Below are 17,993 nucleotides of genomic sequence, written 5' to 3' on the forward strand. Positions count from 1 at the left end.
GGACTTGACATCGTTTAATAATTGTATTAAGCCTTGACATAGAACCCCAAAACTATCTCAAAGGGAACCCTAAACTATTCCCAAACAGGAGGTACACGGACCCCGTGCCCAGGTCCGGCTCCGGGTCCGTGTGGGTACTGTAAAATGCGTGTGAAGGAAAGGGAAGGCACGGACCCCGTGCATAGGTCCGTGTAGACTCGGCAAAATGACATTTCGGAAGGAACAATGGCACGGACCCCGTGCCTGGGTCTGGGTCTGGGTCCGTGTACCCACGGTGAAAACAAACCCACGAAAATTCAATACATGTGATGCTCAACATTCTAAACATGATTATACGGACTATGACCCGACGCCTCGAGACCCATCCTATGATGCTAATACTTTGATACAACCCGTACACACACCACGAATTCACGACATCCAGCCTACGACACAATGCAACTCAAAACACGGAACTTGACACCAAAATCGCTTCTTACGACTTCTAATGAATTCAAGTGCCTATCGACACTAACCGGTGCACCAATTACCAACCCAAAATGATACTAAACATACCTAAATGCAGCAACAATCACCCATCAATCCCCAACGAAGCCTGCGACAATAAAACTTCAAGAACACGTCAATATCATAATTTTCCAGAAAACGTAGTTTGAACAGTCACACTTAAATGATCATAACTCTCTTAATTTTTATCCAAATATTTTGAATTTTATATCAAATCGAAGGTATCAAAAAGTTCTACAAATTTTGTGTTGAAAGTTTTCCCAGAATCATGACCGAAAATCGCATTTTTCAAAAGAACAGTAAATTTCAAAATTTTAGATCTAAAAACGTTTCAAAATCGATCCAACATGTTTCTGCCTAAACCTTGCACATCATACATGGATTTTACGCATAAAAACAACGCAACACATACTATGACATGATCGGCGCAGAAACAAAAAGAATATACGTGCCTTATGATGTTAAAGTTTACCGACCGACGACACCGAAGCGGAGATGGCGCGAGGATTGATTCGGGATGATTGTGGCGCTAAAATCCTTGAAGAAAACACACGAAAATTTGCTGGAAGATGGAGAGGGAAGGGGGCGGCTGCTCTCTCTACTATGAACCCTAGTTTTTTCTTCTCAAAATAAAAAATCTGAATAGTGAAGTGTGTGTGTGTGTGTGTTTACTCGTTATTTGTTGTGTGTAAAAGTGTGTGTGCGTGTGATTAGTGTTAATTAGGAGAAAAGTTTACTTAATTAATAATTAAAAAGCTAATTTAAAATGCTAACTCTCCCCTAATTAATAAAATCTATAAATTTAAAATAACTTGCACAAGTAACATAACTTTTAAAAGTTTATAAATCATAAAATAGCTCAATAGATAACTAAGGTTTTAAAATGCTAAAACTAAATAAATTATTTAAAATGCCCCATTCTTAACTTAAAATAAAATACCACGTTTAAAATTACCAAAAATCGTCACCGGTCTCTTTTTCTCGATCCCGCCTCGAATAATCGCCTGAAACATGAAACTCGAGAAATATTTTAACGTGCATCACATAAACGTAAATAATTTAAAGTAATGCGTTTAAATAAATCATGCACCACTAAGACTCATTTTAAAATTAAATAAATGCTTCAATAATTAAATAAATGCATGGGTTATACGTAACTGAATTTGGGCTCTACAAGACTAAACCACAGTACTGGGCTGACAGGGACAAATCCACTGCCACATACATGAGATCCCCGTTCATGCTTTAACGGGTACTGGGCTGACAGGGACAAATCCACTGCTACATACATCAGATCCCCGTTCATGCTTTAACGGGTGGATTGGTCCCCCGTTCATGCTTTAACGCTTTCCAATCCTGATCTAAAGCCGTTCATGATTTAACGGGGTGGATTGATCCCTGGTCATGCTTTATCGCTTTCCAATCCCATACATAAATTGGTCACAAGACATTTAGCATACCTCAAAAACTTGAAATATTTTCTTTGCACGTCAAACATACTTACTTGGCGTTGAGGGATTCGTTGGATCTCGTTTGGGGCCGCTGCTGCAACATACTAACAAGAGTTCAAGCACTTAATTTCCATACTTAGACATAATGATCGTGCTCACCACCCAAAATGGCAATTTTCTTATGACGTTATAAATCTCTCGGGACTTGACCTCCTTTAATCATTGTACTAAACCACGACATCAACTCCCGAAACAAATCCTAACATGATGTGTGAATATTTCCCAAAAAATTCAAGGACGAGCGATTAGGCGCAGGACAATGCTGCGCTGCGGCACTGCCTAGTGCCTAGGCGCTATCATTGCCGAAGGCCAAGCGCTGCAGCGCCACAAGGGCAGCGCCGTGGCGCCTGGCTTGCGCAAAACGGGCGCTGCGACGCTCCCTGGGAAGCGCTGCGGTGCTAATCCTGTGCACAACCAACCCAATATAACACATTTTGATGCAATTTTAAAAGTCACGCTTAAACGACTTGAACCGATGCAATGAGACTCATCTTATGACGCTATGACATGGATTCAACTCAAACAATCCCCAAAACAACTACGCTACAAAATCCGTAAACATGAATTTTGACACCAAAATACTTTCTACGACTTCTAATGTAACCAAGTGCCTATCGACCCGAGACGAAACACCAATCATCAACCCCACATCATACTCACCATGCTTACACGCAGCAGCATTCACCCAACGTTCCCAACGAAGCCTGTAACAAACAAACTTCAAGAATACACCATAACAAAATTTTCCAGAATACGCAGTTTGAGCAGTCCCACAAAAAACAATATAACTCACACAATTTTTATCCAAATATTTCGAGTTTACTGTCAAATCGAAGGTATCAAAATGATCTACGTTTTATATGTTGAAAGTTTTTCCAAAAAGTGGACCGAAAAGTTGCAGTATTTATTTTGACAGCAAAATTCGAGTTTTTGATCTAAAAATTATTTCAAAACCAATCCAACCATGTTTGCTCAAACTTCTTCATAACATCCACATGTTTTTCATACAAAAAACATAAAAATCTTTACTATGACAAGATCGATGCAGAAACGAAAGAATATATGTGCCTTTAGATCTTTAACGTTACCGAAACAACGACTCCGACGCGGGAAGGAAGCGAGGGTTGATTCGGGACGATCATGCAACGATTTTCTTGAAATAAAATTCACGAAAATCTGCTGGAACGCTGAAGGGAATGGGGCGGCTGCTCTCCCTTTTAGAACCCTAAGTTTTTCTATTAAAATTGTGCAATTGAAATGTGTATGTGTGTGTTGTGGGTTTAGCGTGTATATGTGTGTGTTAGTGGTGTGTGTGCCTGTGTTAGGTATGTGTAAAAGTGTGAGTGTGTGAGTTTAGTGGTTAATTAGGAGAATTAAATGGCTAAATTAATAACTTAAAAAATGATAAATAGAAGTTAATCCACACTAACTTCTACAAATCCCCTAATTAAAAATAACAAGATGCACACTCACTAACTTTAAAAGTTTTAAAATTCTAAAATCACTTAAATGAATACCTTAGGCTTTAAAATGCTAAAACTTAATAAATTATTTAAAATGCCCCATCCATAACTTAAAATAAAATATCATATTTAAAAATTGCCCAAAAACGTCACCGGTCTCCTTTCCTCGATCCCGCCTCGAATAGTCGCCTGAAACGTGAAACTCAAGAAAACGTTTTAAATCGTGCATCACATAAACATAATAAGTTTAAAGTAATGCAATTTAAATAAATCATGCATCGTAAAAAAATCATTTTAATTTAAATAAATGATTTAACAATTAAATAAATACATGGGTTATACGTGTACTGATTTTTGGGTTCTACAGTTCCTCCCCCACTTATATAAATTTCGTCCTCGAAATTGAATCTTACCAAATAACTCTGGATAGCGGATTGTCATATCTGCTTCGGTCCCCCAAGTGGCTTCCTCCACTGCTTGATTCAGCCACCGGACTTTGACCAACTTGGTCACCTTGTTCCGAAGTCTGCGCTACTGTCTATCTAGGATTGGGACGGGACTTTCCTCATATGACAGGTCTGGAACAAGCTGTAACGGTTCATAGCTCAACACATGCGAAGGATTCGCTAAGTACTTTCTCAGCATCGTGACATGGAACACATTGTGTACCCCGGCCAGATTCGGCGGAAGGGCAACACGATAAGCTAGTGTCCCAACTCTGTCAAGAATCTCAAATGGTCCAATAAACCTCGGACTCAGCTTGCCTCTTTTCCCAAATCTCATAACACCCTTCATAAGTGCAATCTTTACAAAAACGTGATCACCAACTGCAAACTCTAGATCTCTTCTCCTCTTGTCAGCATAGCTCTTCTGACGACTCTGGGCGGTCTTCATTCTGTCTTGAATCTTGACCACCATATCTGCAGTTTGCTAAACTATCTCTGGACCAAGTTCTGCTCTTTCACCGACTTCATCCCAATGAATCAGCGATCTGCACTTCCTTCCATACAATGCCTCGTAGGGAGCCATACCTATAGATGATTGAAAACTGTTGTTGTAGGTAAACTCCACTAGAGGTAGCTTCGATTCCCAAGTCCCCTGGAAATCGATCATACATGCTCGCAATATATCCTCCGAAACCTGAATCACTCGCTCAGACTGGCCATCTGTTTGCGGGTGAAAAGCTGTACTGAATAGCAACTTCGTCCCCATGGCTGCATGCAAACTCTTCCAAAAGGACGATGTAAACCTCGGGTCCCTGTCGGACACAATAGAAACTGGGATTTCGTGCAGACGGGCTATCTCCCTGATATAGAGCTCCGCATATTGCGTCATGGAGAAAGTCGTCTTCACTGGCAAAAAGTGCGCTGACTTAGTAAGTCGATCCACTATAACCCAAATAGCATTGAATCCTCTTACTGACTTCGGCAAACCAACAACGAAGTCCATGGTAATATTCTCCTATTTCCACTCAGGAATAGGGAGTGGCTTAAGCATTCCTGCTGGCCTCTGATGTTCTGCCTTCACCTGTTGACAAGTGAGACATTTAAACACAAATATGCGGATGTCTCGCTTCATCCCTAGCCACAAATACAAAGTCTGCAGATCCTTGTACATTTTGGTGCCTCCTGGTGAATGGAATACGGTGATGCATGTGCCTCCGTCGGAATATCCTCTCTGATCAAATCAACACTAGGCACCCACATTCTACCTCTGTATCTCACAATACCATCAGACACTGTGTAGAGTACACTGCCCTTGGCCTCATCTTTCAGCCTCCATTTATGCAACTGCTCATCTGAAGGCTGTCCTCTACGGATTCGGTCTAGCAAATCAGACTTGACTGTCAGACTAGATAGTCTGGGAGCTCTGCCCTTGGAATAAACCTCTAACCTAAACCTCTGAATCTCAGATTGAAGTGGTCTCGGCACTGACAACTGTGCTACAACTGCCACTTTTATGCTCAAGGCGTCTGCGACAACATTAGCTTTTCCCGGATGGTAGCTAATTTCGCAATCGTAGTCTTTTACTAACTCCAACCACCGTCTCTATCTCATATTCAGCTCTTTCTGCGTGAAGAAATACTTGAGACTCTTGTGATCAGTGAATATCTGGCATTTCTCGCCATACAAATAGTGTCTTCCAATCTTCAAAGCAAATACAACGGTGTCTAACTCAAGATCATGAGTCGGGTAGTTCTTTTCATGCACCTTCAACTGTCTGGAGGCATAAGCTATAACCCGGCCATGCTGCATTAACACTGCGCCTAACCCGAGCTTAGATGCATCGATGTATAGCACAAAACCTCCTTGCCCTGTTGGCATGGCTAACACTGGCGCTGAAATGAGAGCTCGCTTCAAGGTATTAAAGCTCTTCTGGCACTTGCCACTCCACACGAACTTAGCATTACTCTTGGTCAGTGAAGTGAGTGGCACTGCTAGCGAAGTAAACCCTTGAATAAACTTACGGTAGTAACCGGCTAAACCCATAAAACTGCGGATCTCTGAAGCATTCTTCGGTTCAACCCAATCCTTAACAGCTGCTACTTTAGCTGGATCCACCTCAATACCACTGCTAGATATTATATGGCCCAAAAATGCTACCTTCTCCGACCAAAATTCACACATACTGAACTTTGCAAATAACTTGCGACTCTGCAAGGTCTGTAAAACTGTACTCAAGTGTTGACTGTGCTCTTCATGGCTCTTGGAGTATATAAGGATGTCATCAATGAACACTATGACGAACTGATGGAGGTAAGGCTGAAATACTCGGTTCATGAGGTCCATGAAAATTGCTGGAGCATTCATCAGTCCAAACGGCATCATTAAGAACCCGTAATGCCCATACCTGGTCCTGAAGGCTGTCTTGTGCACATCTGCATCTTTTACCTTCAGCTGGTGATACCCTGATCGAAGATCTATCTTAGAGAACATTGTAGCTCCCTGCAACTGATCAAACAAGTCTTCGATTCTAGGAAGTGGGTATTTATTCTTGATCGTCACTTTGTTCATCTCTCGGTAATCAATGCACAGTCTCATGCTCCTATTTTCTTTTCCACAAAGAGCACTGGTGCGCCCCACGGTGAGAAACTATGGCGAATGAATTCCTTGTCTTGAAGCTCCTGTATCTGCTGCTTGAGCTCTAGCATCTCAGTTGGAGCTAATCGGTACGGTGCCTTGGAGATTGGCACAGTGCCTGGCATAAGATCGATTGCAAACTCCACCTCTCTCTCTGGTTGAAGACCTGTGACGTCATCAGGAAAGACGTCTGGGAAGTCTCTGACTACTGGCACATCTGATAATGAAGGAGTGGGTATGTCAGGTGTGGAAACAATACTGGCCAAGAAAGCCTGACATCCCTTGGAAATAAGTCTCCGTGCCTGCATGCAAGAGATCATGCGAGAAAAACTTCTCCATCTTGCTGGTTCAAATAGAAGCTGATCCATGCACAACGGTCTAACCAATACTGATCTCTTTTGAAAGTCAATCAGAACTCTGTTCTTTGTCAGCCAGTCCATTCCCAAAATGATATCAAATTTTGGCATCGGCAACACTATAAGGTCGGCATATACTAGGTGGCCCTGCAGTTCAAGATCAATGTCTCTAACCACACTAGTAGATGACAATTCTTCCCCTGATGGGACTGTTACTGAATAATTCACGTCGAGTCCAATAGACTAGACGTCTAGATGATTAGCGAACGATTCAAAGATAAAGGAGTGAGTGGCTCCTGAGTCTATCAGGGCCTTTGTGGATACTCTCTTTATGAAAATATTTCCTGAGATACGTTAGCACAACACAAAAATTATATCCCAAAATTCTGCATTAACCTCAAGCATCATAGAAATTAATATCCCAAGTGACTCAAAATTATTACTAGCACACTAATAATCCCAAATAAAATTTCAACATGCAAGGCAAAATAATACTGAGCTTAGGTAGAAAAGTTTACCGGTCAGTAATGTCGTGTCTGGGATCGCCTCCTGCGCATGCATGGCGAACACTCTGCCCTGGGTCGGCTGCCTCCACTGTGGGCATTCCTTCAACATGTGGTCACTTGCCCCGCATTTGAAACACTTGCCTGATCCGTACAAGCACTGTCTCGGGTGCTGGCGGTTGCACTTCGAGCACACCGGGTGCTTACCCGGCCTCTGTGGCGCCTTCTGCTGTGGCATAGGACCCTTGCCATTTGGCGGTCCCTGATATGGCCTCTTCCCTGGTTGCCCGTGAAACGGCCTCTTAAACTGAGGTCGCTGCTGCTGGTGCTGCTGTGGAGCCTTATAGGGCCTCTTCCCCTGCCTGTCAGCTTCAATATATCTCTGATCCTGCTCTGCCGCCAAAGCTGTTGACACAGCAACCGTGTAGGTAGTAGGACCAGCAACTTGGACGTCACGGCGCAAGACCGGCTGCAACCCATCCATGAAATGCCTCAGCTTCCCCAGGGCATCATTAGCTATCAGGGGCACAAAGTGACACCCCCGCTCAAACTTCCTCACAAATTCCGCAACGCTGCTGTCTCCCTGACGCAATGTCACAAACTCTCCGGTCAGTCTGGATCGTACTTCTTCAGTGAAGTATTTGGAGTAGAATACCTCCTTAAATCCACTCCACGTCAGGGTTTGCAAGTTAACTGACATTAATGCACTATCCCACCACAGTCTGGCGTCTCCTGCCAGAAGGAATGTGGCACACCTGACTCTATCTGCATCAGCCAGTTCCATAAAGTCAAAGATTACCTTGATGGACTTAATCCATCCCTCGGCTATCATCGGGTCAGTAGTCCCCAAAAACTCCTTTGGGTTCATCCTCTTGAACCTCTCATATACCGCCTCTGGTCTTGGCCTAGCCACTGCATCCACCGTTGCCTGGTTCCCCACAAACTCTACGAAGAACTGAGTCATTCCTGCAATCATCTGTGCCTGCATATCTGGGGGTGAAGGAGGAGGAGCGTTTCCCCCCTCAACTCGGGCCTCTCTCTCCTCATCCCTTGCTTCCTGGTTAACCAGACGTCTAGGAGGCATACTGTTCCAGAATTTACCCAACACGTAAGCCCCACATGCATGAACATGATATCAATAACATAAGATGCACGTATTTGAACTTAAAAATATGCACATGCTGAAATTCGAACTTCATGCTTACTACATAACATAAATTTAAAACTTTAAAACTTACAGACTTGAGGTGTGACTTCGTGAGCTTCTTCTGACTAGCAGTAGGCATAATCTTTTACAAGAACACCACTCTGATACCAACTGTAACGTACCATACTTTTTACTACTTAAAATTTGCGGAAAAATAAAAATTTTCTTGATTATAAAATAACTCTCAATTTTGATTTAAATAAATTGTACGTCTCCAAAAGTGGTTGCAACAAAAGATCTAAAAATAAAGTTCATTAAAAGCATCTGATTAAAATCTGATAACCAGTAACATGAATCAGAACATTTTGATCCTTTCAAAAATCTTAAAACATGGCAGTCCTCGGGTTTAGCCTCCCGCTCAGTCCAAGCCAGCTCCTTGGTTCCCACCCCTAGTCTCCTCCAAGTCATCCTCACCTGCATCGATCAAGTCTAGTGAGTCTAAAGACTCAACACGTATAAACTGGAAGTAACGAGTAATACGTAATAAAATCACATGCAACTTTTAAAATAAAACGTACATAGTGGAACTCGAACTTGCATAAATAAACTTGATCATACGTACATACATACATACCTAGACGTGCCATAACATGAAACTTTTCTTAAACGTGCTTGCATACTTGTACATACATGAACATACATAAACTTCATCATTTTGCGTAGAGGCATGTTTCAAAGCAAGTGACCCATAACATAAATCGCCTGATCAGGCTAAACCACAGTACTGGTCTGACAGGGATGAATCCACTGCCACATACATGAGATCCCCGTTCATGCTTTAATGGGTGGATTGGTCCCCGTTCATTCTTTAACGCTTTCCAATCCTGATCTAAACCCGTTCATGATTTAACGGGGTGGATTGGTCCCTGGTCATACTTTACCGCTTTCCAATCTCATACATAAATTGGTCACAAGACATTTAGCATACCTCAAAAACTTGAAACATTTTCTTTGTACGTCAAACATACTTACATGGCGTTGAGAGATTCGTTGGATCTCGTTTGGGGCTGCTGCTGCAACATACTAACATGATTTCAAGCACTAATTTCCATACTTAGACATGACGTTCTAAATCGCTCAGGACTTGACCTCCTGCTGTGGGGACCCGAACCTAATTCGTCTTTTTAATCATTATTAGGATCATTTAATTAATCAGGGTCTAAAATTTTTTTTTAAAATTCATAAGTGCGGAACATAATGAAATCAGTCTGATATAAATATCAACAATGAAGTACAAGTCCTGTACAAAGTACATTTATTTCAAACAAATGTTCAGCCACTACATCAAGTACAGAAAACATATATACTCTAAGTCTGGATCTCCATGCTAATTTTGAATCTCTCATCCTCTTCGTGACCTTTATCATGTTTCACCTGTTGTTATGCAAACATACAAACACAACAATAGCCGGATAACTTCGATGAGAATATAATCCCAGTATAAACAACGTATACATGCAATCATATAAACAGATATAAAAGCATGAAACAGATATCAATAACATGTATCAAATCTGAAAGACATGAATCGATATAAAACTGTAAATCACACTCTGACTCATCATCTCAGACTCGACTCATCTCTAATCTAGGGATCCCGGTTCCTGGACATTGGCACAATATACCGATTTTCCGCAATAGAAGCCGATCTGCTCCTACGCAACATCGATATAAACCAACCATCCAGTGTCTTGGCAGATCCGCCAAAGACTTGGCACCTCCGCCAATGACTAGGCACATCCGGCCATGACTCAATACATGCTTTGCTATAAATCAATAGACTAAGCATATCAATCTCATGAATTGCAAACATCAATGGAATAACATAAAGTATTTGTTTTTGGGAAACTCAAATCAAATCAAACTCGAGTCGTATCTTCCCGGTTCAACATTGATTTATACCTGCAGTTGGGCGATGGTGAAAATTGGAATGGTGTTGGCAACCGTGGCATTTTTGGACTAGTCTGGCGGCATCATGATCCATCCGGGGCCACCAAAATCCTGCTAATAGGGCTTTCCGAGACAGGGCCATCCCTCCCAAGTGCTCTCCACAGCATCCTTCATGAATTTCCCGGAGGATGTACTCTACTTCACTTTCTGAGACACATTTCAATAGAGGACCCAGGTATGATCGCCTGTAAAGAGTGTTGTTCAATAGAGTGAACCTGGGTGCTTGCTTCTTTATCCTTAAAGCCTGAACTCGGTCAATCGGAAGCTTGGCATGGACTATGTATTCAATCAGGGGAGTCATCCATGAAGTTATTTGGGTAGGTGATGCCTCATCAACAGATAGTACCAATCGGGTAAAACACATGATTTCCCGGGTACTTATTCGGACATAGAAGCGGCTAACTTGGCCAGACTATCAGCTTCCCCATTCTCTCCCCGGGGGATTTGTTCAATGCTCCAGTCGGTAAAAGTGGCAGCTCGGGCAGTTATGAGTTTCAAGTATTTGAGCATTTTTTCATCTTTGGCCTCGTAAGCACCCTTAATTTGTTGTGCCACTAACTGAGAATCAGAGTAAATAATTACTCGGGAGGCTCCAACTTCTTGGGCGGCTTGTAATCCTGACAAAACAGCTTCATATTTTGCTTCGTTATTTGTAATCCGGGAATCGATTCTCAGGGCCAATTTTATTTTTTCTCCGAATGGGGCGACTATGACCACTCCAACTCCGCATCCGGATAGATTTGAAGCGCCATCAACGAAGACTCTCCATACTTCCTCCTCTGTCGGTTGGATCATTTCTATCAAGAAGTCTGTCAGAGCCTGAGCTTTGATAGGGGCCCGGGGTTGATACTCAATGTCGTATTCCCCCAGCTCTATTGTCCATTTGACCATTCTTCCTGAGACTTCCGAATGTGTCATTATTCTTCCGAGTGGAGAATTGGTGAGGACCACTATCGGATGAGACAAAAAGTATGGCCTCAATTTTCGGGCAGTCATTACTAGGGCTAGAGCTATTTTTTCCACTTCACTATACTTCAACTCTGCTCCTCGGAGGGCGTGACTAACATAATACACGGGCCTCTGATCTGTCCCTTCTTTCTTGATGAGAACAGAACTGACAGCATGTTCAGTGGCAGACAAATAAATCCACAGCTTTTCCCCCGGCTCCGGCTTTACCATAACAGGTAACTCGGATAAGTGTTTTTTCAAGTCTTTGAAAGCCTGTTCGCACCCTTCATTCCAACCAAAGGCCTTTCTGAGGAATTGAAAAAAAGGATAGCTCCAGTGAGCAGATCGAGAGATGAATCGGGACAAAGCAGCAATCCTCCCGGTCAATTTCTGTACATCCCGAGTAGATTGAGGGGAGGGCATGTCAATCACAGCTTTTATCTTTTCTGGGTTGACTTCAATTCCTCTGTCTGTAACCATGAAACCCAGAAACTTTCCACTCTTGACCCCGAACACACATTTGGCCGGGTTGAGCTTAATCTCATACTTTCCCAACGTGGCAAAAGTCTCTGTCAAATCATCAATAAAACAAGACATTTCTCGAGTCTTAATCAAGATATCATCCACATATATCTCGATATTCCTGCCTATCTGCTTTTGGAAGACTTGACTCATTAGGCGTTGGTATGTGGCCCCGGCATTCTTTAATCCCAATGGCATGACCACATAGAAAAAGGTGCCCCCAAAAGTGATGAAGCTGGCCTTATCTTGATCTTCCCGGGCCATGGGGATTTGGTGATAACCCTTATATGCATCCATGAAACTTAGTAACTCAAAGCCGGAAGTTGAATCCACCAACTGATCGATTCGAGGAAGTGGGTAACAATCTTTCGGGCAAGCTTTGTTCAGATCCCGGAAATCTACACCCATCCTCCACTTCCCTGTGGCTTTAGGAACAAGGACCACATTAGAGATCCATGTGGGAAATTGGACTTCCCTGATGTGGCCGGCTCCCAACATTTCCTTCACCTGCTCTTCTATGATTTTGTCTTTTTCAGGCCCAAAGTGCCTTTTCTTCTGTTTTATAGGTCGGGATCCAGGGATGATGTTTAATTTGTGTTCTGCTACTTTGGGTGATATTCCCACAAGTTCCTGTTGGGACCATGCAAAAATAGAGATATTAGCTCTTAAACAGGCTAGGAGTTTTACCCGGGTGGAGTCTTCCAGGTCTCGGGCCACTCGAATACTTTTTCCTGGTTTTATTTCGACCACCTCTTGCTCGTCCTCTGCAACAAAATTTACTTCATTCCCTTCTACCTCCTTTGCTCCCTGAGCCACTTTCTTTCCCCTGTCCTCCCTTCTCGCCCTTTTCTGATCTACTCGGATTGTTTCACCATAGCATTTTCGGGAGGAGGGTTGGTCTCCCTTAACCTCTCCCACCTGCCCTCGTATCGGGAACTTGATCTTCTGGTGATAAGTGGAGGCTACAGCTCTCATCTCGTTCATAGCTGGCCTTCCAAGGATTACGTTATACGAAGATGGGGCATCTACTATGGTGAAAACTGTCATAACTGTCTTCCTCAAATCTCCACTTCCAAGTGTTAGGGGTAGAGTGATTTCCCCTTCAGGGTATACAGCATGACCGGCAAAGCCGAACAGAGCAGTCGCAACTACTTCCAGCGGATATTCATGTAAATCCATCTGGACCAGGGCTTCCTTGAAAATAACATTAACAGAACTCTCATTATCCACAAAAACTCTCAACACGTCATAATTAGCGACCCGGGCCTGGATGACCAGAGCATCATTATGAGGTAGGCTGATTCCTCTGAGGTCTTCCGGGCCAAAACTAATAACCGGCTCACTTCGATCCCTCCCATCAACTTCTAAGCACACTCTTCTACCCCTTGCTTTCCTGGCTCGGTTGGAATCACCATCAGTAGATCCTCCCGAAATCATTTTGATCACTCCCCGGATAGGGGGAAGGTCTTTCCGTTCCACTTGTCTGCTCTTTTCTTCCCGAGAATTCCCTTCTATTCTCTTGCTTTCACTGGGGATGTCAGCCAATCTCCTAGGAACATTCGGTCCAGGTTGCCGCCATTCAGGTCGTCGCGATACCCAGGGCGGCGACCTGGGCTCCTCCCGAGTAGGGCGAGATTTCGGCTCAGTATGCTTCTTAAATCCCTTCCTTAGGGATCGGCATTCATTCGTGTTGTGGGAGCACTCTTTATGTAGGGTGCAATATCCGACCTTCTTTGATCGGATCGGCCGGACTGTGAGATTAAGGAGTGGGGCCACATCTGAGCTGCATTCTAGAACCTCCATACCCCGGGCATTTCTCAGGGGAACATGAGAAAGATGCCCGCAACCATTCCTCTTGTTACTTCTTTCCTCAGGCCTGACAGCCCGGTCTCCCCTTGCTCTCTTCAATGCTTCTCTCTTCTGGTGTTGGGCTTCTTCCATATTGATGTACTTTTCTGCCCGGGACAAAAGATCTTCGAAATCTCCGGGCAGTTTTTTGGTGAGGGAGCGGAAGAAATCCCCTTCTAGCAATCCTTGCGTGAAAGCAATAGTTTTCGTCTCTGGCGCGCAAGCAGGCACGTCTAAAGCTAATCGGCTGAATCTTTTGATATAAGCTCTTAGAGTTTCCTCCGGGCGCTGCTTTAACTCGAATAGTCTAAAGGCGGTTCTTTTATATTTCTTTCTACTGCTGAACTGATGTAAGAACATCTTCTGAAAATCTTCGAAAGAAAGAATACTCTGAGGAGCTAAACCCTCGAACCACCTTTGAGCCGAGTCAATCAGAGTGGTTAGAAACACTTTGCATTTAATTTGGTCCCCATAACAATGCAACATAGCCATGTTTTTTAAACGAGCGAGGTGCTCTTCGGGGTCAGAACTCCCATCGTAGTCCTTGATTTTTGCCGACTTTAAATGCCCGGGTAATGGTTCCCGAACAATGATGTCAGAAAATGGGCAACTTTTTGCAACTGGAGCGCTGCCTTTAGAACCAACATGCCCCTCTAACAATTGAACTTTTTTCCTCAATTCTTCCAATTCTTCCGCAACAGTGGGAGACTTAGAACCCGCACTTGATTCCCCCTCCTCTTCCCTTCTCTCTTCCCTTCGCGGCTGTTCACGTTGTTACTCGGGATGACTGGCATGGTGAGAATTGGCCTTCTTTGCCGTGGTCATCTTAACAGCATCAGTTATAATCTTCTGTAACTCCTCGGGGGTTAAATGAATGGTAGGCTGAGGACCATTAGGGGGAGGACCCCCAGCACCAGAGATACGAGTGTTGTTTTCTCCCTGAACTCGGGAAGTGTCTTGATTTTTTGTTCTTCTGGTAGGAGCCATATCAACGTCTTAGAACTCAGAATTTCCCACAGACGGCGCCAATGATGTAACCCGGGCGAAACGGACGAGTCGGGTCAGGAACTCTGCCGGGTAAACTATCAAGATATTGAAGGAAATAGGAGTTAGACGCTGGACTTGGATTGTAACTTCTCGAGCTCCTTGAAGGATCTATGAACAAGAAAATAACCACGTGAATGGGCGCCGGAGGGGAGTCCGGCGTGGCCACTCCGATGCTTAAGTCAGCAGGGTACTCAAGCAATAAAACCAATGTAGCCAAGTGATGGCTGTGATGATTGGTGTGTAGTAAATGAGAGTATTAAATGTGAATTAATATCTGAAAGATAGTAAATGCAAGTAAAAGAACCTGATATTTATAGTAGAGGATACAATGATGACCTCGTTTTTCGTGTGAGAGCATTAATTATAATAGGATGGCTGATTGTACCCTATTGTTCTGACATGTCAAATCGCACACTTGTCACATCTAGGCCACTTGATTTATTGGCCACTTGTAATAATGTCAGAGATAAATCGGCTATAAACACTGTTTATCGGCGGCATTAAATACTTCACTCATATCGAAGTGGTCAGGGTGAGGTATTCCTCGGGATTCCTTATAAGAACATAAGTGTATAACTTCTCAGGGAGGTTATGTTTCGGGTGCTCTTGTGGCCTAGCCTCTGATTGACCGGCCCTTCCGTGGGTTCTTCCAGCCATCCTCTCGTTATCCCAGGTAATTTCATGACTCGGGTGCCGATCCATCCGAGTACTTTATTGGTATGGTCAGAACCTTTTATTCTCCTGACCCGGGCACTAACCATGGATATTATCCATGACCCGGAAAGTACCAGGGTTTATCTATGACCCGGGATATCTCGGGGCATCACCCGCTAAGTTAGAACATATTTATTTCACTGCATGAAGTCCGGGCATAAGAAATTATATGTGTCAGAAATGTTCTGGAAATGATAAGTGAAAGTCCAAGTTAACATTATTTCAACAACAAACAAAAGAAAGTTAGAAGATCCAAAATCCCACACAAATATGGCACGCTAGACTATGTCTCATTTCCGAAAGAAGGATGCACAAGCTAGTGGGAGAAGACATGTTTGACTTGTCAGACATAAATTCTTTACTTACTTGTGAGTTCTGTCTAAAAAAAAATGACCAAGACACCATTCGATGGAAATGTGGAACGTGCGCATGGTCTACTGGATTTGATCCACACAGACGTTTGTGGCCCGCTAAGTGTTAGCACAAAATATGGGCATCCCTACCCCATTACCTTTACTAATGACCATTCGAGGTATGGGTACGTTTATTTGATGAAACACAAATCTGAATCATTTGAAAGGTTCAAAGAATTCAAATCTGAAGTAGAAAAACAGCTAGAAAGGAGTATTAAAACACTTCGATCTGATCGAGATGAAGAATACTTGAGTGCTGAATTTTTGGGTTATCTAAAAGAGAATGAGATTCTCTCACAGTGGACTCCACCAGCAACACCACAATTGAATGGTGTTTCTGAACGTCGAAATCGAACCTTGATGGACATGGTTTGATCCATGATGAGATTCACTGAATTGCCTATATCGTTTTGGGGCTTTGCGCTTGAAACTGCGGCAATGTTGTTGAATAATGTCCATACTAAAGCAGTTGATAAAACATCATATGAGATATGGATGGGAAAAAACTCCCAAATATTCTTACATGAGAATATGGGGATGTCCTGCTTACCTGAAGCAGACAGTGGGAGACAAATTGGATAGTAGATCCATTTTGTGCTATTTTGTATGATATCCAAAGAATTCTGTTGGATATTATTTCTATCATCCCAATGAAGCAAAAATGTTTGTTTCAAGAAATGCCACCTTTTTGGAAAAGAAATTTCTATTAGATAGAAAAAGCAAGATGATAGAACTTGAAAAAATTCAAGATTCTCCCTCAACTATAGAAGTTGAACCCATTTCCCAAGAACCAGTAGTTGAAGTACAAGCTCCTAGAAGGTCTGATAGGGAAATTAGACCACCTGCAAGATATACGCTTCTTCATGAACAAAGCCGTGATGAGCATTGTGTTGGATGTGATCCAATGAATTTCAAAGAAGCAATATCTGATACTGATTCAACCAAATGGATTGAAGCCATGCAGTCTGAAATGGACTATATATATTCAAACCAAGTCTGGATATTGGTGGTTCCACCTGAGGAAATCGTTCCCATAGATGCAAATGGATCTACAAAAGAAAGCTTGGGGTGGATGGGAAGGTAGTGACCTTCAAAGCAAGACTGCTTGGAAATGGTTATACTCCAAGGTAAGGAGTTGTCTATGAGAAAACTTTTTCACCAGTTGCTAAGTTTAAGTCCATTAGAATACTATTAGCCATAGCAGCATAGTATGACTATGAGATATGGCAAATGGATGTAAAGACTGCATTCCTCAATGGAGACATCAAAGAGGAAATTGATATGTCTCAACCTGAGAGATACACATCAGTAGGAAGTGAGCATAAGGTATGCAAACTTCGGAGATCAATATATGATCTCAAGCAGGAATAAAGGAGTTGGAACCTCAGATTTGATAACACTATCAAAGAGTTTGGTTTTGTTAAGAATCCTGAGAAATCATGCGTGTACAAGAAAGTTAGTGGGAGTGCAGTGACATTCCTGGTACTTTATGTTGATGATATCCTGCTCATTGGCAATGATATAGGATTATTGCAATCAACTAAAGTATGGTTAGCCAGTAAATTCTCCATGAAAGACATGGGTGAAGCATCCTACGTTTTGGGAATGCAAATCTATAGAGATAGATCAAAGAGGATGCTCGGCCTCACCCAAGCCACCTATATCGATACTATTATAAAACGATTATCTATGGAAGAGTCCAAGATAGGATACTTACCAATGTGTCATAGTATTACTCTATCTAAATCTATGTGCCCCAAAACTGATGAAGAGATAGAGATGATGACACGTATTCCATATGCGTCAGCCATTTGTAGTATCATGTATGGTATGATATAGACACGTCCTGATGTTGCTTACGCTCTGAATGTTACAAGCAGATATCAGGCGAACCCTGGTCCAATGGATTGGAAGGCCGTGAAAG

The 17,993-nt window shown here is 42.7% G+C and overlaps 2 protein-coding genes across 2 annotated transcripts; both read right to left on the reverse strand.

Annotated features, from left to right (window-relative positions):
• Positions 1 to 10,512: 10,512 nt before the first annotated feature.
• LOC142550516 (uncharacterized) lies at positions 10,513 to 10,941 on the reverse strand. The gene has a single exon (XM_075659589.1). The coding sequence runs from the start codon at positions 10,939 to 10,941 to the stop codon at positions 10,513 to 10,515; it is 429 nt and encodes a 142-aa protein (XP_075515704.1).
• Positions 10,942 to 10,955: 14 nt separating this feature from the next.
• Positions 10,956 to 14,882, reverse strand: LOC142550517 (uncharacterized). The gene is made up of 2 exons (XM_075659590.1): positions 14,703 to 14,882; positions 10,956 to 14,657 (listed from the first exon to the last, which is right to left on the reverse strand). Exons 1-2 carry the CDS (start codon positions 14,880 to 14,882, stop codon positions 10,956 to 10,958), a joined length of 3,882 nt encoding a protein of 1,293 aa, XP_075515705.1.
• Positions 14,883 to 17,993: the final 3,111 nt, after the last annotated feature.

Source organism: Primulina tabacum, chromosome 7, assembly GCF_025594145.1.
Source record: "Primulina tabacum isolate GXHZ01 chromosome 7, ASM2559414v2, whole genome shotgun sequence".
In the NCBI taxonomy this organism is placed as follows: domain Eukaryota; kingdom Viridiplantae; phylum Streptophyta; class Magnoliopsida; order Lamiales; family Gesneriaceae; genus Primulina; species Primulina tabacum.